We start from the raw sequence: 22,851 nt of genomic DNA, 5'->3' as shown, positions 1-22,851 counted from the left end.
GACGTGATTCTTTTTGTCTTAAGATTTTCTCTCGGTCACCACCTCGGATGTTTTTCGGTATTGTCTCAATGCCAAAGAATTTTAGTTTTAGCCAGTCTCCATTGTGTGTTTGCTCCATGTGTTTAGCAACCGCATTTGCTCTATCCTTGTGCGTTGTTGCTCTTGCATGCTCCATAATCCGTTTTTTCAATTCGCCTTTCGTACTTCCCGCATACATTAATGGGCAGGGGCACTCTATCCCATATATGGTGAACTCTGTTTTGCAGGTGATTAGTTGGCGTATTACCCATTTTTTGTTGTTTGGCATTTGTACTTCCTTTGTCTGTTTCGCAATTTGGCACATTTTACATCCATAGCACTTGACTAACCCAGTCGTTTTTAGCCAGTCCTTTTTCTTTTCTTGTTTAATTTTACAATGACTGTGGATTAGTTGATCCTTCAAATTTGGTGCTCTCCGAAAAGTTATCGTTGGATGTTTGCCAACTATTTTTCCAACTGTGTCATCCAGATGTAGGATTTTCCAGTTTTTTCTTAGGACATTCATGATATCCCTGCTATTTTCGGAATAATCCGTAATGAATCTTATGGGTTCCTGCTCTTCAGTTTTGTTATGGGTTGAGCGTTTTAGACAGTCATTTCTTGGTTTTTCGTTCGCCCTTTTCCAGCAGCTTTCCACATTTCCTTGATTATATTTTCGATTGTTAAATCTTCTTTTTGTTGTAGTGCTGTGTTTTTGCCACTCACTTTCTTCGCTAAATATTCTTCTGATGCGAAGAAATTCCCCATAAGGGATACTTGAGATTAAGGATGCTTGGTGGAAGCTCATGGCTTCCAACGTTGCATTGGTAGCAGTTGTCTTTCTGTGTAGAGTGGTCTGAATTTGGTTGTCCTTAATATAAATCCGTGTATCAAGGAAGATTACTTCCTGATTGCTGATTTCATATGTGAAATTCAGGCCTGTTGTGCTTCCATTGATGATCTTGTAATAATTTTCAAACTCATTTGGAGATCCCTCCCAAATGATGAACAAGTCATCTATGAATCTTATCCAACTGATGATTTTGTTGGTCATATGATCCATGAAAACATACAAAAAAATATGAGAAACATCAGGGGTTTTGACTACATGTAAATGAAGAGAATCAACTCTCACTGGAGGAATCAGTAAAAAGCAAGAAATAAATAACCCCACCAGAGGGGATGGAACAAAAATAGTGGCCAAAAGCCTAAAGATGAAATACACACAAAAAGTGGAATCTCAAAGTGAATAAAGAGTCACAACCAATGAAAAATAATTGGTACCAACCCAACTTGTTGACTTTTTTAGAAAAACTACAAAATCCACAATGCAATGCGCCTAAAACACAGGAAGTGACGCAATATGAACTTCCTCCGATTTTTTGAATGTTTGATTGCTTTATATAGGTTGAAAATTTTTTTTAGAGTTGATCGTGAGCAAGATGCTTGTAGCATCGAAACGCGTAGGTCATCTGCCTTTCATGCTTAAGAGATCGGAATAAAATTGATTGTGGGAATCAAGAAGGAGTGCGCCCAAGTTCTTGAGTGAAAACGAGAGAAACGTGTAATATGTAACGGCGTGGTTCCGCCGTAGGGAAACGCACCCGCGACGAGCGCTGGAAGGTCTGGGGAACTTGAACCGCTATGCAGACATATATATATATATATATATATATATATCCACTCCACTTTTACCTAGTGCCTCCTCGCACAAACAGGATCACGGATACAGAATTAACTGATGCCAGATTCAATTTTGTTGTTTTTGCTGTAATGGTGCTTGCCTCAAGACGCGTTTTTGGACACGGGGCTGTGTCCTTGTTCACTTGTTATATATATATATTATAAGGGATGAGAGGCAGCAGGAGAGTGATGAGTAGACCTTTCTGTTGGTCATCAACAATTAAAATGTGTACCATGCATATGTTATGTTATGAGTTCTTTTATAGCGCATGACTCACCCGGGGGCATCTCAGCGCTTACCTAGGGGAGACCAGAAATCAGGACAGGGATGGAGTTACTCGGGTAGACTGGATTAGAACAGGAAGGTTTTTAATTGTTTCCTAAAAGACATATAGGAAGTGGATGTTCGCTGGGCCTCTGGTAGCGAATTCCAGTATTTCGGAGCAATATAAGAAAAAGCTCTACCACCAGTGCGACTTAAGCGGATACGAGGGACCTTCAGGAGGGCCAATGCATTAGATCTTAAATTGCATTCAGATATCTGCTTAAAAAATTTGTTTTGCAGGTAGCGGGGGCCCCAACCCTTCAGTGCTTTAAAGGAAAGACAACAGATCTTAAAAAAGGATCTTTTTCTCATGGGAAGCCAGTGCAGTTCTTTAAGTAGGGGCAGGGATGGAGATCCGGGGGAGCGATTTAGAACCATCCTTGCGGCAGTATTCTGTATCACCTGAAGTTTAGTTAAAGTAGTCACCCCTCCTTCAGCCAACAGGGCGTTCCCGTAGTCAAACCGACTAATAATCATTACCTGTACTACTGTTCTGCGGTGTTCTAATGGCAGATAGGGGAGTAATCTACGTAGTAGGCGCAGGCTGTAATAGCACACCCCAGAGATGTTCTTAACATTGTCTTTCATGGTGAGTTTAGAATTTAACTGGATTCCAAACTCTTTACTGAGGATCATGGAATGGGGGCTTCACCTAGTTGGGGAGGCCACCAGTCAGAGGACCAGGAAAGGGCGGCTTTGCCCAGGATCATAAGCTCCGTTTTCCCCGGGTTGAGCTCGAGACAGTGCTCCCTCATCCAGTCAGAGATTGCTAACATTCCACCCGAGAAGCGCAGTTTCTCGTTAGTGGAGTTTGAACCAATTGGATACAGCAGCTGTGTATCATCGGCGTACGAGACTATCTCGAAGCCGAAAGGTTGGACAATCTCGGCCAGAGGGGCCATATACATGTTAAAGAGGGTGGGACTCAGGCATGAACCCTGAGGCACCCCCTTGTCCAGCAAGAATTTTTTTTTAGATACTAACGGACCCAGGGTAGTGGTTTGCCATCTATCAGTTAAAAAGTTTCTCAGCCACTGCAGGGCCATACCCCCGATGCCACATTCAAGCAGTCTCTCCGCTAGCCGTTGATGGGAGATAGTATCGAATGACGTGGAGAGGTCTAGGAGGATCAAGATCGTAGATCCTCTGGCATCGAGGGTTAGTCTCATTGAATCAGTTACTGCCAAAATGGCCATTTCTTTGCTGAGGCCTGGCCGAAAGCCCGACTGTGAAGGGTAAAGAATGTCATTAGATTCTAAATACTGGCTGAGTTGTTTATTTATTACTGTTTCCAACAATTTGCCAAGCAGAGGCAGTAGGGATATTGGCCTATTGTTGCTGAGCACCTGGGGGTCTGCAGCTGGTTTCTTTAGGATGGGGCGGACGTAGGCTTGTTTCCAGGTGCTCGGGATAAGGCCAGTCAGAATGGAAGAATTAAGATTTTTTTGAATTGTAGGAGCACACGTTGGAGAGAGGAGGGCTATTATGCTAGGGGGGCATAGGTCAGCCGGAGAACCTGATTTTGCTGCTAGCAATAAGTTGTTTGTGTCAGCAAGTGAGATACAGTTTCATCATCATGTATGCCTTATGCCTCTGTGTTCAAGAGCCTGTCTTCCAGGCTCATTCTCTGTGCTCAAAAGCCTGTCTTACAGTTTACAGGGGTTTTCATCAAACTAATAGCTGTCACTAACCTCAGTAACGTCTTGCAGCCTTTGTTTCAGTTCATCATTTGACATTTCAGAATTTGTATCTGTTGAGAAGGAAGAAAAGGGGATGGCAAGCATTAACTTAATAAAATTACAGCAAATTCTGGTAAAGAATTACCAATGTATGCCAAAATTATAATTGTCTCATTTTCCAGAAAAGCAAACAGAAGCAGGGGACAAGGCTTCACATAAATCTTACCATTTCCATCCACAACCCTCTTCAGTAATATACTGGTTCTTTGGGATACAAAGGAAACTTACAGCAAGCTAAAGGATAGCAGACCGCTTCCAGGGCAGTTTACCAGCTCATCTTGCCTTAAGAAAAAAGCCTGAAGAAGCAAAACATAAAATTCCTTTCGGCACATACATAATTTGTTAAATCTGAAAAATAATGCTCCTTGGTACAGTTTCAGAATCCAAAGTACACTGGAATATTGTATGTGCTTTTTGTAATGCTTTGAAAATCCACAGCTATTTAGTGAGATCACCAAATGCTCCTAATTCATCAGGGGTACCATGTTCTATTGTGATCTGGTTATGTTACTTGTGGTCAAAAGGTTTGGAAACTAGGAGCTTCAGAGTGCCCTATCACAAATGTGCTCGGGCAAGGCAACAGGCCCGAATGGCTTCCCGAGTGAATTTCACAAAAAGTACCAATCTCTACTGACAGCCCCCTATTTAGCTGCATTTAATGCCGCTGGAGATAAAGGATGCCTTCCACAAGACTGGCGCCATACAGAGATAGTAGTTTATTTAAAGCCGGATCGACCCCCTGAACTCCACGCCTTTATATCGCCCAATATCGCTTCTTAATGCAGAGGTTAAACTCCTCGCCAAGGTTATCGCCAACCGTATTAGTACCATATATTGCGGACCTGGTTCACCCCGACCAAACTTGTTTCATGCCAGGCCACGCTACACGACCTAATATTCGTCGTGCCCATAACGGCATCGCCACAGTAGACCATCTTGAAGGACCGCCGGCGCTCCTCCTGGCAGATATTGACAAGGCCTTCGATTCACTTAGCTGGATGTACCTTTTCGCACTGTTGAGCCGACTGAACATTGGTCCCCGCCTCCTTGCCTATATCCACCTCTTATACACTGACATTACAGCTTTAGTCCGTGTGACAGATTCGACCTCGCAGACCTTATCCATCGGGTGAGGTACCAGTCAGGGTTGCCCCCTCTCTCCTTACCTTTGTGCTCTGGCTATGGAGCTGCTTGCAGCTTGAGTGAGGATAGACGCACAGGTCCATGGTTTTGAAAGGTCAAAAGAAGTCTCGGATCGCATAGCGCAATATGTGGACGATGTCCTGTTCTTCCTTACGCAACCTGATAGATCGGGCCCAAGGCTACTTAGGATTAAGCAGATTTTTGGTGGGACCCCTGGGTTATATATGAACGCTTGTAATTCCTTCTTATGGCCACTGAGGGCAGATGCCACCGGGGCGAATGTGCACATAAGGTGACGGTGGTCCCGGATGGTTTTAAATACCTGGGGCTGTTTCTGTTAGCCTCCCAGCCCACTTCATGGGATTAGAATTTAGCCCCATTATGGATACAGATCAACGAACAGGTGCGCTCTTGGTCACACTTACCGCTCTCCCTGTTTGGCAGATCTGCCATATTCAAGATGGTCTCCCTGCCTCGCCTTCTATATCACCTTCAAAACCACCCTTATCCAATGTCACCCGATTGCTTTCAACAACTGAATGCAATTCCTAGCCACTTTCTCTGGGGTGGGAGCTCGGTTTGGGTGGCCCTGAGAACATGTTTTTCAATCTACTTATTGTGGCGGTATGGCGACTTATGGCGTCCAGACATATCATGCTGCCTCACACCTTCTTATCCTGAACGACTGGTGGTATGGTGACAAAGCGGATCCTGCGTATGCAGTTGAACGCTCGTTGATGGACACTATGTCACTACACATGATCCCATGTTCAGGTCCGACCCTCAAAATGTGGCAGCCAGCAACTAAGACGGTGTTTGTGACTTGGAGGCAATCGCTGCGTCGAATTGGGTAGTGGGGCAGACTGACTAGGGAGGCTCCCCTCTGGCACAATGGCTTTCTACCTCAGCTATCAATGCGATCTGGTTTTGGGGGCTGGGAGGTCATAGGCATATCTGTGATGGGAAATGTTCTTCATGGTCAAACTCAAAAATCTTTCCAGGAGTTACAAAAGGAATATGACATTCCCAGCTCGCAGTTTTATAAATACCTCCAATTCAGCCATGCCTTCTCCCCTTACCTTACACACCAAGAAGATTTACCCGAATGTAATCCTATTGAAGTTAAAGTTTTTATGGGGGAACTATGCTATCACAAGATCAGCAAGATATACGAAAACTTGTGACTAATAGCCCACCATACTTGACACAACACAAGATGCCTGGCAAAAAGACTTAGGCCCCCTAGATGACGATGACAGAACCAAGGTGCTGGAGTCCCCGTGCCGTTCAGCTATAGCTGCACGCCAACAACTCACTAGACAGAGGCTATGGAGGGCCGGACTCGTTGACTCTCCTCTCTGCTTGCACTGTAAAATCACAGATGGCACTCTCATACACACAGTGTGGCAATGCACAGCACTTTTGCAATTCTGGCGGGTGTGATCACGTGCCTTTCAGAAGTATTGGGGTGGGATATCCCATATTCACCACGACCGGTCATGCTCCACATCACCGTGGTATCGGGGGCAAGTCTGTGCTGTTCCCTCTCACCAATGCCACCAAACCATTCACGCTGGACTTTCCCTTTGTGTGGGCCTCTGGCCCCACCCGCTATCTGGGCATCTGTCTGAGTGGGGATTTGGATGAACTTTGGAGATCCAACTTTAGGCGTGCAGTGGATTGGCTAGAATCCAAGATTCCAAATTGGAGCGGCTTCCGTTATCTCTTGCCGGATGGATTGCCATTGCCAAGATGGTGGTTCTGCCGAAATTCCTCTACCTGTTCTTGAACATCCCTATTCTCCTTACTGCTCATTTTTTCCACAAGATAGGTTCCTTAATTATCTCACTCGTTTGGGCCGGCAAGCAACTAAGAGTCGCGTACGATATCCTTACGCTCCCTATGTCGGTTGGAGGTATGGGCGCTCCCGACTTTAAGCTTTATGCCTTATGTGCTCAAGCCAGCTTTCTGCATTTGTAGATCAATCCCTCTCCCTATCAGCCGCACGTAGCTGTGGAGACGGATATTGCATCCCCCTGGTCGTTGGCCACGGCATTATTTGCTCCTGCGTGGCGACTGCATGCGGAGGTGGGCATGGTTGAAACACTGCGTTGGGCCTGGTCCGGTCTTCCAATGCTCTCTGCTAATACCATGCCGATGGTGCGTCATCCTGATTTTCCCCCTTTTCAGTCTTTCTGTATGTCCAAACATGCATTGCGGATGGGACTGATGACAGTGGCAGACTTATACCCGGAGAATACCTTTTACTCTCTTCGACTCTTCTGGCCCGCAGGACACACTCGTGTTTTATCAGTTGCGCGCTGTCTGCCGGGAACGGCACTGTACGTTCCCTCAGCTCCCGCCTACGATGCCTGCTCTCGATTTCATATACACATAAAATAGTCACTAAATTATATGCCATCACTTTGTGGTCCGCCTCCATATCTACAGATTGGGCGTATGTTGCTTGAGGTGCGGACCTGGGCATGGACATTGCGCAGGCTGACTCGCTCTATTGTTGCAACCAGACGGAAAAATTGTCGCCAAATTACCGGCTTCGTCTTATACATTTCAAATATTTACACAGGCTGTACCGTACCACTGCCCAGGTCCACAAAGTTGGACTCATACCCAGTGACGATTGCATGCGCTGTGCAACCCCTGCCGCGGACTTTGAACATTTAGCATGACTATGCCCCAAGTTGTCCGATTTCTGGCAGGCAGTATGCACCGCCATCTCTGAGATCACCTCTGCGATGGTGCAGCCTGACCCTGCTCTGTGTCTGTTGGGTTTGTAAAGTTTTGCCCAGATGCCTCTCGCTGCTTGTTTGCGATGCTGCTGGTCCTTGCTAGGCGTAGGGTGGCTATGTGTTGGGGTCGTAGACCGGCGCCCAAGTTTGACCACTGGTTTGAGGACGCTTCGAGGTGCCAGACCTTGCTCTCAGAATTTTGGGACTTGAAGCCCACGAGGTCTCGTCCTGTGGATATATGGGGACCCCTAGTGACATTCCTTCACTCTCAATCCCCTTCTAGCAGTGCTGCCTCTCCCGCGCTCCCCGCCGGCGACCTGCCCGCGGCGGCTGCCGGTGCAGGTCAGTGACTGCCTCCCTTCCCCCCTCTGCGTCCCTAGCCCGGTGTATTGTCCACTGTAGCTGTTGCCTCACTTACACTCCCCTGTGGAGGGGAGGGACAAACTTAGGAAACTTTATTGTCCACACAGTATCATGTCAAATTCGTTGATTGGTAGGTGTGAGTGCCTTTTCATATATGAGCCTGACTTGGAACGTATTGTGTACATTGTTCAGATCTGATGCACACTGTAATGCCTTTGTTTTGCAATTCCTTAATAAAGGTTTTTGAAAATAAAAATAAAAAAAGAGTGGAGAACACCTTCTGGAGTGAATGGCGGCAGGTGGCTTCCCACAAGGCAGGAAGGGGACCTTTATTCAGGCCAGGAGGCACTCAAATCTGAAAAACGGCTGGTGCCGCCTCCGGGGCTGCTATAAATATAGTTTGGTAGTAGGTGGTGGTCTGAGGCTCTCTCATGTGCCGTGCAGAGGCAGCAACAGGAGGGGAGAACACCTTCTGAAGGTAAAGGCGGCAGGAGGCAATAAACTTCCACTGTCCGGGAAAACAACCTCCCTCCATCGGGATCTGGATCACACAGTCCTCTATTAGTCTGGATAATTCTTACACGCATTGCGTGTACCACACAGGCCACACACACAAAAATACACACCATACACCTTTTTGATTTTAGTGCCAGGATTTGGGTCAGCATACAGAGGGAAACAAAACATAAGTTGGACGGAAGGCCCCACTCCATTAACACTGATAAACAGGTATAGTCCCCACTATGGATTTATAAATTATAGGATGATACCACCACTATTCTATGTGTAAACCCATCACAGAGACAGTAGTGCTCTGTTAGTGCAATGAAGGCATGCTTGGTGCACTCTTCGAGGTTACAGGTCAGGTCAAGGACCTCACGTTTCAAGGAACAATCCTAGGCCTCAGTGCGCACAGCAGAACCAGGATTCAAGATACATTCAGTCGAGCACTCAGGGCAGGGAACACAACTGCATGCCATGCAATGGGCACTCCTTTCACAACTGAAGACATTATTATTAACTGCGGATGTTTACATCATTTCATTATATATATTACATATACACTACCGTAGCTACTTTGCCGGCTGTATCGCGTCATTCCATCCACTGCATGTCTTCTTGATGAAACTTCATAATTGCTGCTGTGTCTTCCAATGTCGTCTCCCTTCTTGCATGGTAGTACTGCATTGGGTCCCTTAGCTTCAGAACTCTTTCTACATTTCCCTATGTGTACAGTTAAAACAGCATTTGTGTCGTAAACACCACCAGGCCTTCTACCAAACCCATCCCCTAAGTCTCCGCCTGCTAGGAAATCCTCCTCATCCTCAGAAGGATTCTCATGGTCATTGGGCACGTCGGGTAGTTCCATAATTGAGGTAACAATAAAAGCAGGTTCTCCTTCACCAACCTGGTATTCTATGCAGAAGAAAAACAATCAATCAACACAGGCTCAGAAATGGAACGTGAGATGCAGAATCAGTCATGTGACCCATCTTTTTTTACATTTTTTTCTTCAAATTTTCTTACCAATTGTATAGACTGCTTAGTCACAGTGAATTAATTGTATTAATCACATTTTGCAATATTACAGATATCAAACATCTGTAAACAGTACTAAGTTTAATACATAGTATAAAACGGAAAATAAATGCAAATTAAAACAATCCAATAAAAATATATTTTACATAAATAGCTTATACCAAAGAGCCTTATTGGAAGAAATGAGAAGTCAACGCAGGTCACAACCAAAACGACCAGTTTGGACTCAAACAATAGTAATCTGTAATATTAATAATAATTGGTCTTTGATATTGAGTTTTCTAACCCAATTTTGCTTTTTCGTAGTGCTGGAAATATGAGGAGTTATACCTATCTATTTTATGGGTATTCAATTGATAAAAATTGATTGAATAAAGGGCTCGGTCTGCTCTGCGTGGATCCAAACCTGCAGAGCACAGGCAGACCAATTAAAGAAATGGGCTTTCAAAGTCATGAGAAGTTACATATTATTTTAGAGTGCTAAAATCTGAGTGTAGAAAATCCTACATGATTTCACAATCTGTGTAAAGGACTAAGAAAGAGATGGTGTTTTTAAACACTCCCATATTTTAAGTCAGAGAGTAGCAACTCCCATGGAAATGCTTGAACCTTGAGGACCAAACAATTTAGGTGCTAATTATTAGTAGAATCCAGCAAAGAAATGACAGGACGTTTAAGAAAACTCAAAATTTGCCTAGAAATGTTGTGTGTGGGACAGCACATAACATTATGATTTAATTTCCATAGCACAAATAGAGAATGTCTTCTACGATTTACATGAGGCAGGTAAAGGTTCTAGTATTAATATTTAGTAGCTCCAATGCACCGCCTTCACTCCCAGATCTGACTGACATACTCTACTCCCTCAAACCCACTTTTTATGAAGATGAGGTCTTAACATCATTCTTCATCAAAGCTCTCTCCCTCTCTCTGAGAATGCTCTCATATTCCCACATACCATTGTTAATGCTGCCTCACTCAAGTTGTTTTCACAGAAGCTCTCAAGACTGGGCAGATCCTCCCACCCCTAAAGAAAACTACACTTGACCCTGGTAACCTAGCCAGCAACTGGCCCATCAGTCATCTACCCATTCAACGCCGCCCTGCCTCCGGGATATGGGCTAATCGGCTGTGTATTATGTTACTATCAATCTGAATGTTGCGAGCCATCAGTGTATAGGCTGGCCAGTTGATTTTGGTTATTCCTAATTCTGCAATAAAAATATATTTAAAAAAAAAAAAAAAAATCAGTCATCTACCCATTCATTGGCAAGCAAGGGTAGTATCCTATATGTTCCCATTTCTTGTATGTATGAGGATACTGAGAGTAAATGGCGTAACAGAATGTTGGAAATTAGTCAGCTCTGCTCCTCTATTTCAGAAAACCAACAACATAGAAGCTTAAACTGTGGTCTCTGTGTTAATAAATATGAATAATTTGTGTTCTGCTGCCGAAGACATTCTTGGAACAATTCAAGGTCCTTCACTCAAAACTTTTCAGAAGAGTCGCCGACTAGAAATAACCTTTGGAATGTTGCATTCTTTAAAATATAAATGTAATGTTATTTTCCAAACTGTGCACAAGCTAAGCATGTGTGTTTATCAGAAAATCCTTTAAATTTAGCGGCAAATTGGTATCTCTGTGTGTAAATTTGTTAAATAATAAATAACAGTTTGCTAGCTTTCTTCCAATGGAACAAAAGTAATCGTTTGCAAAATTACGTCAGTTGTTATGAATGTGCAGAAGAAACTCACTGTGTAATGTTTCTTTTCATGTTTATTTCCGTTTTGGTTATTAGATTATGTATCAGGTTAACTAATCACACTCTTTTGAACTGGGTGCTGTTTTTAGTAATTGCAAACTATTAACTTGATTGGTTGCTGTGCAGGAGAACTCATTGTGAAATGTTTATTTTCATGTTTATTTCCTTTAGTTGGTAAGATCATGTATGAGGTTAACCCTGTGGTTCCCAAACTATGCGCCGCGGCACCCCGGTGCGCCATTATGAGTAGCCAGGGGCGCCGCGGCACGATGTGGGAAATTGCAGCCGCTGCACAACATACGGGGAAGAAATGCCACCTGCATAATCAGGCAAAAATGGTTTGGCCCAAGCACTGCCGCTATACGTGCGTGCGTATGTATGCGTTTTCACAGGCGTAGTCTCTGCATTATGCATACGCAGCAAGCACCTGGCGCAGTCCCGTTCCTCCAGGAGGGTGGTGGGATCTGTAACTTCTCTGGCGGGTCCTGTCTCCGGCTGTAATTGCTGAGAGGGCAGAATCTGGCAAAGCGTTCTCACTCTGAACTTGAAGTCGGGCTGTCGATGTCCTTTTTTTGTAGCAAGGAATGTCTCTGACAAGCAGGCAGTCTCTCTTTCTTCCTTCCCTCCACGGATACTGTTGGCTCTCCCTCTCATCTCTGTTCCTCACTCTACATGTCTTCCTTCGGTGTCTTGGGACTCTGGGCTCCTTTCCTTTTACATCCGACTCCACTACTTCTTCCTCTTTAAATTTAAAGCCCCGGCATAATACCCCAGAAGCCGGAGAGAAAGCCTTGGCTTGGATTTTTTGATTTCTTTAACGAGCTCCGTGGAGCCTGCCTTTTTACGGTAAAAATAATGCTGGTGATACTACTATTAATCAAATGTCATGGTGCTCTTCAGCCCAACATCCGTTTTTTACTTGAATTAGATTTTGAATACTGCCAAGATCGAGTGTAAAATCTAGTTCAAGTAAAAAACGGATGTTGGGTAGAAGATCGGCATGGAATTGGATTAATAGTATCACCAGCATTATTTTTACAGTAAAAAGGCAGGCTCCACGGAGCTCGTTAAGGAAATCATAAGGCAGCCTTACACAGCCTCTGTCAGCGCCCGCAGGCCATACCTGTGAGTGGATATTTGTGCTCCTTCCTAATCCCTCTGATAACTACAGGGCTGGGGGAGGGGACCGGCCAGGGTGAGAGAAACATGGCGCCCACCCTCCCCCCTCAGGGACACGACAGAGTCTAGAGAGCCTTCTCTGGTACACCTGAGCCCCTGGACATCACACTCTTAACTGTTTAAGAAACCACGTTATTCGGTCAGGAAGTGAAAGGAAAACAAAGTTCACCAAACCTTACCCTTGTTACGTAATAAGGCCCTCGCGTTCCTTTCCATCACTTTTGCAGCTGCCCTGCTTGCAGCTAGGGGGCAGCATGCACTCCAGTGTTGGTGTCCTGTAGGACCCGGTGCTCAATTTGGAATATAATGAGTTGGGCACTCTTGGGTGTTGATATGCTCAACGCCAAGGCTGCCACAGTTTGATTTCACCTCATGTCTCTCATCCACCAGACACTATTTGCCTCTTTATCTCACTCCTGCAGGCTCTGTTTTCACCTTGCTTTCTTCCTCGCTGTTTTGTTTTTCTCTTCCTCTTGGTTTTCCCATTTAGGTTTTTTTTCTCTCTTGCACTGGGTCATGTCTGATGAGGATAAATAAGTGCCTGTGTGCCCACATACAACCACCAGCTCAAATAAGCACTAGCTGCACTTGATGTGGAAATCCGTTTTACACATAAGGCTTATCACGATCATGGTGTGTATGTGTGTGCAGCGCTGTATTTTCAGGATTTGCATGTGTTTATGTGTGAATGGTAGTGTATGTGTGTGTGCTCTCTTTGCGACATTCATTAATATCCTCCTCTTTGTGGTTCAATATGCTTAATCCCCCGGCCAAAATGATGATTCGATTACCGATTTTACCCTGTTTCCAAATAAAAAAGTAAAACATATTAATTAGACAACAATTTGAAAAATGAAATATCAACAGGAAGTACTCCCGAGGTCAGGTTTACATTCCTGCTCACCGGTAAAAAAAATGGTGGGGAGCCATGGACAACTGCCAATTTGGTCAAGGGAGCCACAGGTCAAAAAAGTTTGGGAACCACTGGTTAACCGATCACACTCCTTTGGAAGGGGATAATGTATGTAATGATTGTAAACCAATAACTTGAATGATTGCTGTGCAAAAGTAATCTATTATGTTATGATTTTTATGTGGATCCATTGCATGAAAACCGTATAAAAGACTATGTTTTTAGGGATATGTGTCAAACTTTTCCTGACCTTATCAGGGAACAAACTGTATGCTAGTCTGTTTACTCACTTTATACTTGACGGTTTCTTGTGTTCCTAATTAAATTATGCCAACGTTATCTCAGTCTGTCATTTGATTTATAATTTGGGTTTGGCTGTTACTTCTTTTAATGATAGACTTATGTTGGTTCCCTTAATTATTCAATTAGAGCGTTGACATCTTCAAAGTTTGTTTGAAGTTCATGCTGCGACCTAACGTAGTGATGGGATCGATCGCTAGTGGTGGATCTTAATCTCCTATTTCAAGTCACAAAAATCCATAATCGGCTCTTCACATCCCTTTCTTCCTTCTCAGTAGTTCAATTACTCTACTGACACTCCTATAGAATCAAGCTTCCAGGCCCATAAAATTCTTAGCATATGCCACAATTTCAATTTGCAGAAAACAGTGGGTTCGCCATTTCTTCACTCTATATTGCGCATTTTTTTAAGCATTATCTCTATTAATAGGTCAATAACGTGATAAATCAATACATTCTGATTCATAGTGGCCATATTCCTTACATAAATGGTGACTGCACATTTTTATGAATTGCCGGAGTTTTTGGACATAGGTAGCACAGAGGGGGGGTTTGCTTCTTTGTCGGAAGTGAGAAACTGGTCAAATCCAATTTCTAATGTCTGGTACTGTGCACTGTGAACCTTCTCTACCAACCTTTTTTTTTAACTTGTTTTGATTTCGGGACATGTGTAGCAGCACATACAGTACCATCACTAAAAGGGACATATGGTGCTTAGTGGGTGACAAATCAAGTCGTAGGGCAAATCCCCGCCATAGAATGCAACCGAAAAACACTATAGACACTGCGCATACCTGATCAGGCAACAATGAAATATAAAATAAGGTAAAACATAACTGTTAAAAGCTAGGTAGCAATTGACAGAGCAATGCATTATATATATCCACAAATAACGTAGATTGACTAAATTCGACATCTACATTCATACCCCCTCCCTCCCCACATGGGATGCAGCTATAATGTATTCAGTAACACGTGGATAGGGCCATGTGCCAAAGGCTCCTCTCACAGAATGAAACCAGATGGTGACCTAAAGAGAGGGTATCGTTGCCGCAAGCATATTGATAAAATAACCCGTGCCTCTCTGCTGAGGCTAGTCAGACATTTCAACCCACCAAACCCACCTTTCCTGTCGGCTGATGGAGACTGAGTGATCGGGGTGCCTGTCATCTCCCCCGACCCACCGTGATAGTCTTTTGGGGACCAAGTATGTATGGTGTAGGTATTGACATTTTATAAGCTTAAAGTGTGCATCACTGGCCACCTCCCGAACCTGCAGGAACACGCTCTTCCATTCCCCCCAGGTCAGCTGACCACCGATCCCGAATGCGGGAAACGCGACCCAATGGTCACTTTCAGCGCCCCGTATAATCGAGAAACCAATTCCCTGAAAGAGCCGTGGTCAAGGATCACCAACAAAGTTTGAGACTCCACGAGCTCCTTGGGAAGGATGTCCAGAAAACGCGTGTAGTAAGCAAAGCTTTTGCATATTCCAAAAAAGTATCCCAGTGGGACTCTGAAGCATTACTGTGTGTAGGTGAAGGAAATAAAAGTTCCATTGAGGTATAGGTCCCTTGCTGTGAGGCACCCTCCCCAGCCCCTCCATGAACCACTCCAACAGGATTATCATAGACTGAATATGGCGGACGCTATGTAGCCATAGTAATGGCAGTGCTCGTGCGTATGGAACTTTCCGCAGCATCAGGGTGACTACTTGCTCCCAGGCCAATGGACCCAGTGAACTACAAAGGGGTAATCCAGATGAGCCCTGGATCCCATCATGAGTCCTCCCTGGAAACTATTCTACCTTCCTCAATCCGTTAGGACATCCTTCTTTATATTGGGGCCCTCCGCATGCCATGGTGCCGCATTTTGAAGGAGAGACGCAAGATAATAAAGACGCAGGTCCAGGAGGTGTAGTCCACCCATTTCTGCATCCAACTTAAGAATCTCCAGTTTTACTCTGCTACATTTCACAGCCCACACCAGAGACACAAGGAGACTGTTAAGGGTCTGAAAGGCAAACCTGGGGATAGCGCAGAAAGAGTTCTAAAGGACATACAGGCAACGTGGTAGCAGGACCATCTGGGACAATGCCACATGACCCATAATAGATAGGGGAACGTGATTCCAGAAGCTGATAGAGGACTGTAAACCCCTAAGGACTGCTCCATATTCAATGCTTATTGCGCGTCGGTTGAATGTGCCACTTGGATTCCTAGGTACTGCAATGATCGCATTCCCATTGAAACTCCATTGGGAGAGGTCTGTTATCTCTTTACCAACCAATGCAGCGAATGGAAACATAACCGATTTCTGATTATTAACCATCAGTCCTGATACTGCACCAAATCCCTTAAGGATATCCAGAAGAACAGGCAATGCCTCCTCTGGGTGGGTTATATAAAGCAGGGCATCATCCGCATAGAGTGATAAGACGTGAACCCAGCCGCTCACCACGAGCGCCAGCAAGCCATGTCCCGTCGCAATCGGATCACCAAGGGTTCCATCGCCAGGGCGAATAAGAGTGAGGATAGCGGTCATCCCTGCCTTGTGCCACACTAAATGTGAAATATTTCAGAAATCACACCACCTTTCAGACCCTAGCAGTCGACAGACTGTGCAGGAGACGTACACAGGAAATATATTTCTGGCTGAGGCCCATTGTGCCAGCACCTCTCCTAGTTAGTCCCATCTCAAAGTATCGATTTCGATATCTAGGGCACGGGCGACGGTGCTGATGACGATATCCTCCGTGGCATGCAGGACATGGGACATCCTGCATAAGTTTGTATATGTACCACGACCTGGCATGAAATCACAATGGTCTGTGTGGACCAGATGGGTTACAACTCTGCTCAGACGGAGTGCTAATACTTTGGCCATTATCTTAGTGTTGACGCCTAGCATTGATATGGGCCAATAGGAGCCCGGCATACATGGGTCCTTACCTGGTTTAAGAAGCCAGGTGAGGGAGTAAGAGGTCTGCATAAGACAAAAAATACTCCAGCAGCAGACCATCATGGCCAGGAGATTTGCAGTGAGCCATATGAGTCACAGCTTCTTTCAGGACTCCTTCACTGAGGCCTACGCGTTGGCGCACAGTGAGGCTGGGGAGAATCAGGTCATCCATGAAGCCCTCCAATACGTCCAGGGTTAATTTCACCTTTTCACTGTACACCGACAATAGGTGAGCATGCATAAGGATATTAATGCCATGCTGTGAAGATACGTGGCTACCATCTGCCTGCTGGAGTGTAAAAATAATCGGGGGCGTTCACTCTTAAGAAGCTATAACAACAACTGACCAGATTTGTCCCCCTCCTGGTGGAGCAGTTGGTGGTATACACGCTGGACCCGGCAGTCTAGTCAATCCTATTTTTTTCCTACCCTACATTGAGCATGCAGCACTTCTCGACAAACCTTAGTAAGTAATTATCCTAAAAAGCCACTAAAGTCGGAGAGGCTTGCCTTAAAAATATCATTCAGTCTACTACAGTCAAGTTCAATTCTACAGTAATTTACAAAAAACCTCAATTATGCTATTAGGTTAACAACTCGCTCAGGTGGCTATGGACAGAGCCAAAACATTACAAAGAGACAAACTCGGGAGAATATGTGAGTTAGGGGACAGAGCAGGCGAGTTACTTGAGTGGCTCGATAGACGAGAACATGCAAACCGATTGGTCACAGAACTCACAGCTGAGATGGGGGAGTTAATTTCAGACATACAGTTGATAGCGGAGGAGTTTGCCAAATACTACGCCCGTATATATAAATCGCATTCTATTCTTCCAGAGGAAGAATCAAAGGGTCTTTTAGCTGCCATGACACTCCTGATACTATTGGAGGAGGACAGTAACCTACTAGAGAATGAGCCAATAGAATAGCCCCTTATCTTAAATCCATGTATGATGAAAGCAGAGGAGTCGGCTTCCCCAAGACCAAAGGTTCGCAACAGTTGTGGTCATACATAAGGAAGGCAAAACTAGGGACCGATGCTCCTCGCATAGACCCATTTCGATTATTGAACGCAGAAGCCAAGAAGTTAGAAAAATTGTTGGCCATGCGCCTGGTTGGAGTGATCTCTGAATTGGTCCACCCAGATCAGTTGGGTTTATGCCATCTAGGAATACCTCTTTAAATTTACGTCGACTCCACGGTAACTGGTAGGTGGATACGTTGAGAGAGGATGCAGCGGTGGTGTCTCTGGACGCCACTATGGCATTTGACACAATTGAGTGGCCCTACCTCTTCGCTGTATTGGAGAAGTTGGGGTTCGGCCCTGGATTTATGAGCTGGTTGAGGCTTCTCTACACTGACCCATTGGCACAGGTGGTAGTTAACAATAAAAAATCGGAGACCTTTACCCTCGGAAGAGGGACAAGAGAAGGATGCCCCTTGTCCCCGTTGCTTTTTGCACTGATGCTGGAGCCCCTGGCGAGCTGGATTCGTAAGGATCCCATCGTCAGGGGTCTGAGATGGTAGGAGCACTGGGAAAGATTGCATCTCCCTGTACGCCAACGATATCCTGTTGTATTTAGCGTCACCGCGGGCTTCGATAAACAGAGTGCTAAATATGTTTACTAATTTCGGCAAGTACTCGGGGTACACCAACAATTGGACCAAATCGTTAATCTTTGTGCTTAGGGGGAGGTTCCCACCCCTGCCCACGGAGTACAGAGTGACGAAAGCAGTGGATGGTTTTAAATACCTTGGTATTTACATTGCCAGGGACCGTAAGCAGTATTATGATCATAACCTCCTGCCACCGCTACGGCTGCTTAGGAGTGCCGTGGAGCACTGGAAGACTCTCCCACTGTCCTTATTGGGTTGAGCTGCACTCTTTAAGATGATATCCCTGCCTCGCTTTCTGTAGGTCTTGCACAACTCACCCGCTCCTATCCCAGCGACATATTTTGTGGCTATGAAGAGTGAACAGAGGGCACTACTATGGGTAAAGGGAGCCTCACGAATATCATTCGCTAAACTAGTGCAGGATGGTACGATGGAGGGATTGGGATTCCCGATATTAAAAAAATACTATTGGGCTGCACAACTGGCAGCCATAAACCAAAGTACGCACCGACCCCATGATGATCCAGGATATCGAATGGATAGATGGCTCCTGTAGGGAGGATCCTATGTCAAGAGAATCTACTCTAGACCCGCCAAACTGCAACTGACGGGACCCACTTCACACTCTGTCCAGATATGGCATGCAGCTCATAAAAGTCTGGGTTGGGCTAAGATAATTAGGCAGGCCACCCCCTTGTGAGACTCGTACCAGCTGGGAACCCTTCGGAACACTAATGAGTTTAACAAATGGGATGTGATCGGACTTTCCCGGGCAGGCGACATGTGGAAGGTAAGGTGATGGCATTCTCTGTGCTGCAACGAGAATATGAATTGGCAGACACAGAAAGTTTCAGATATCTCCAGGTGAGGAATGCCCTGCAAACAATTCCATCAGGCGAGACAATTCCTGAAGCAACGCCATTGGAGGATAGACTCCTCGACGGGTACATGTCCAAAAAGTCAATACCCCTGACCTACCGGAAACTAATCAATTACACTTCCGACCCACTCATACGATTCTGTGGGAAATGGAAGGACGACCTAATAGAGCTGGATGATGAGGACCCGTTGGAGGCTTTGGCTTCCCTCAAAGAGGTTGTAATCTCATCAAGGCTTAAACTTGTGCAATTAAAAATATTCCACAGAGTATATTACTCGGAACCAGCGTTGGTTAAGATGGGATATGGGGAGGACTCACGATGTAGATGTAAATGTGGGAGAGAAGGCACTTTCCTGCACATACTTTGGGAGCGTGCCTACATTAGTAAATACTGGAGGGACGTCCTGAAATGTATTGAAGAAGTGCTGGGACTGGGCCTGGCCCTGGAGGCCAAAAGGTGTTTGTTAAATGTTTGGGGACCATCGGATGTGAGTAAGAAAGAAAAAATATGGGCAGCCCTAGGTCATATGTGGCCAAACACAACATTACCAGAATGTGGGGTGCACAGGAAGTTCCAGGTCTAAATTCATGGAAGAAAGATATGGACTGGTGCATGTTTCAAAATAAAAGGTGTATGTTTCCAGGGTTTGTTCGAAAAAGTGAGCACAAATATGGGGTAAATGGAATTCCTATCAAGGAAATATTTGTGCTCCCTCTCTCCTTCCCCCTTCCTCTCCTCGACAAACATGTACCTAATGAACATTGTGATAGTTTAACCTGAAATATTGTGCATAACAAAATTGATTATCCATAACTTCAAAAGAATCGTATTCTCCAAGCACCTACAAATGTGTATACAATTCTTGCTAAGCTGTTATCAATAAAAACATATATTTAAAAAAAATCGCTCAGACTGAACTGTTAAAGAAACAAGAAACTCTTTGTTTCTTGGCAAAACCTGTCTCAAACTTTGCCTACTCCACTTTGAAGCATAGCGCTGCCACGCATCTATACACACTCTCTATATCATTTCCAAATTCCAAGTTCAATTGGGCAGTAATTTTGTTGAAGTCTATAATAGTTAATCAAGTCTTTTTATAAAGAACATAGTGAAAGTGGAGTTCCTCATAAGCAAACTTCAATATATATGTCAGTAGTACATGCTACTATGTGTGAGTCTTTCAAGATTTTAGTTCTGAGATTACATCCAAAATACCTGCTCTACATAAAATGTTTAATTATATGGCAGAGGACTGGGAACCTGAGATGCAATGATCTTAATAATACTGCTAAAACATGAATCACTGGGCCCAATCATATAAGCTCCACCCCTACTGCTTATATTCCTTTTTCGTTCATCACAACTATTAAACTTCAATTCAAAGTTAGTGATGTCCTTTCTCTCTGCAACCCCTCGTTACAGGTCCAAAATGGATACACCAGACTTAAAGCATATTACCCTCTCAAAGGATAACACAGACATTATGTCCAAGCAAATGCCATGTAGGACCAATCAGTTTAGAGTTTCAAGAAAGCATTATGATTGTAGCTTGAGAAAAAAACCAAAGAAAAACATCATAAATCAAAGTTAAAAAGCAGCAGGATTTTACATTTGTTTGTAGGTACTATCATCAAAGATACTGAGATCAGTTAACACTTTTGCTTGTATATGTTGTGAGAAATATATTTAAAGTAAAATTATTGCAGCATAAACAAAATATCTGTTTTATTAAATGCATGATTTTTTAAATAATTTGTACATTCAATGTGTTCCTCTCATTAATACTGAGGTAAGCATACATGTATGTGGTGTTTATAAAGCACAAACTTAGTCAAAAGGCAATGGAGAACTATGCAGTGTCCAAGGCAAAGATAGTCAACATGTGAATAGATGGATGTTATTGTCAGCTGTATTTATAGAGCTCTTGTACACCCGGAGGTTTCATGTCGCTGATATAATATGTGAGTTATGTTCCTGAGACCAGACAAGCAGCCAAGATTGGTCTTAGGATGCTTGTTTCCAGTCCAGGCGGGACCAGGCCTGGCAGTTCGGGCTGGACTGTTCCCATTGGGCGAAGGTTCAAGACCGATTTGCATATGGCTGGGTCCAAACTAGAATGGTATGGTGAACACAAAAACGATGGATTTAGGCCCAGATCTCTGTACTGGGGTGAATGTATGACATTATTATGCATTTTGTCCATCAATTGTTGCTTTTGCATTTGTCACCCTGAGTGGAACGGGTATGCCCAGACGTGGGTCCCGTGCTCTCCATGCCACTGAACTCAAGCTATCCTGGCTGAAGAGGGGTGAAACCCCGATACCGGTCCTAGGATGCTTGCTTCCAGTCCAAGGGAGGACCTGGCCTGGCAGTTCGGGCTGGACTGTTCCCATTGGGCGCAGGGTCAAGACCGATTTGCATATGGCTGGGTCCAAACTAGAATGGCATGGTGAGCAAAAAAACAATGGATTTAGGCTCAGATCTCTGTACTGGGGTGAATGTATGACATTGTTCTGCATTCTGTCCATCAATTGATGTTTTTACCATTGACACCCAGAGTGGGATGGGTATGCCCAGACGTAGGTCTCGTGTTCTCCATGCCACTGGACTCAAGCTATCCTGGCCGAAGAGGGGTGAAACCCCGAAACCGGTCCTAGGCTGCTTGTTTCCAGTCCAGGGAGGACCTGGCTTGGCAGTTCGGGCTGGACTGTTCCCATTGGGCGCAGGGTCAAGATCGATTTGCATATGGCTGGGTCCAAACTAGAATGGCATGGTGAGCAAAAAACGATGGATTTAGGCCCAGATCTCTGTACTGGGGTGAATGTATGACATTGTTCTGCATTCTGTCCATCAATTGTTTTTGCATTTGTCACCACAAGTGTGACGGGTATGCCCAGATGTGGGTCCCGTGCTCTTCATGCCACTGGACTCAAGCTATCCTGGATGAAGAGGGGTGAAACCCCGAAGCCGGTCCTAGGATGCTTGTTTCCAGTCCAGGGAGGGCCTGGCCTGGCAGTTCGGGCTAGACTGTTCCCATTGGCTGCAGGGTCAAAAACGATTTGCATATGGCTGGGTCCAAACTAGAATGGCGTGGTGAGCAAAAAAACGATGGATTTAGGCCCGGATCTCTGTACTGGGGTGAATGTATGACATTGTTCTGCATTCTGTCCATCAATTGTTGTTTTTGCACTTGCTATGGTGAGTCAATTGTGATCAGGGCGAGCTAGTTTTCAAGCCTACTGGCCAGTTCTGGAGAGAGAACATTAACTGACAAAGAATAGGTGTTCTTTTCATTCGAAAAGTGAATGAGCAAGCAATAAAGGTACCTATTAATTTTCACATTTGCAGCGCACTCAAAACAGAGTTCAGATTTCAGGTGTTATCTTCTTACAAGTTGCTGTTTATTTCATCATGGAGATTAGTGTTTACTTTTCTATCTCTGACTGCAATGTTAAAAGATTTTGTAAAGTGATCTTTCTGAAAATAATGCTGGGGTACCCGAGTGTGAAAGGAAACGTTGTAGGGGGTCAGTTGTAACACACAACATTTAAATACCTTGTAGATTAACTGTACAATTATTTCAAAATTAATCAGCAGTTCGGAAAGCAAATTTTTCTGTAATTCTGAAGACTGATGTAAAAAAACATTTGAATGGGATCAAAACAAATCAGAACACT

General features: G+C 44.5%; 1 protein-coding gene across 2 annotated transcripts in view; it reads right to left on the bottom strand.

Annotated features, from left to right (window-relative positions):
- Positions 1 to 22,851, bottom strand: part of CCDC125 (coiled-coil domain containing 125) — a 294,065-nt gene that overhangs the window by 212,127 nt on the left and 59,087 nt on the right. For both annotated transcript variants that reach the window (XM_078675304.1, XM_078675305.1), the window contains 2 exons: positions 9,090 to 9,437; positions 3,718 to 3,776 (listed from right to left, as the gene is read on the bottom strand). In XM_078675304.1, coding sequence (XP_078531430.1) covers positions 3,718 to 3,776; positions 9,090 to 9,390 — 360 coding nt within the window. In that variant the 5' untranslated portion in view covers positions 9,391 to 9,437. The remainder of the gene's footprint in view (positions 1 to 3,717; positions 3,777 to 9,089; positions 9,438 to 22,851) is intronic.

This window comes from Lissotriton helveticus, chromosome 2_1 (assembly GCF_964261635.1).
Source record: "Lissotriton helveticus chromosome 2_1, aLisHel1.1, whole genome shotgun sequence".
NCBI classification, from domain to species: domain Eukaryota; kingdom Metazoa; phylum Chordata; class Amphibia; order Caudata; family Salamandridae; genus Lissotriton; species Lissotriton helveticus.
Note: the sequence above shows the minus strand (reverse complement) of the source record. Positions and strands in the feature narration are given on the sequence as shown.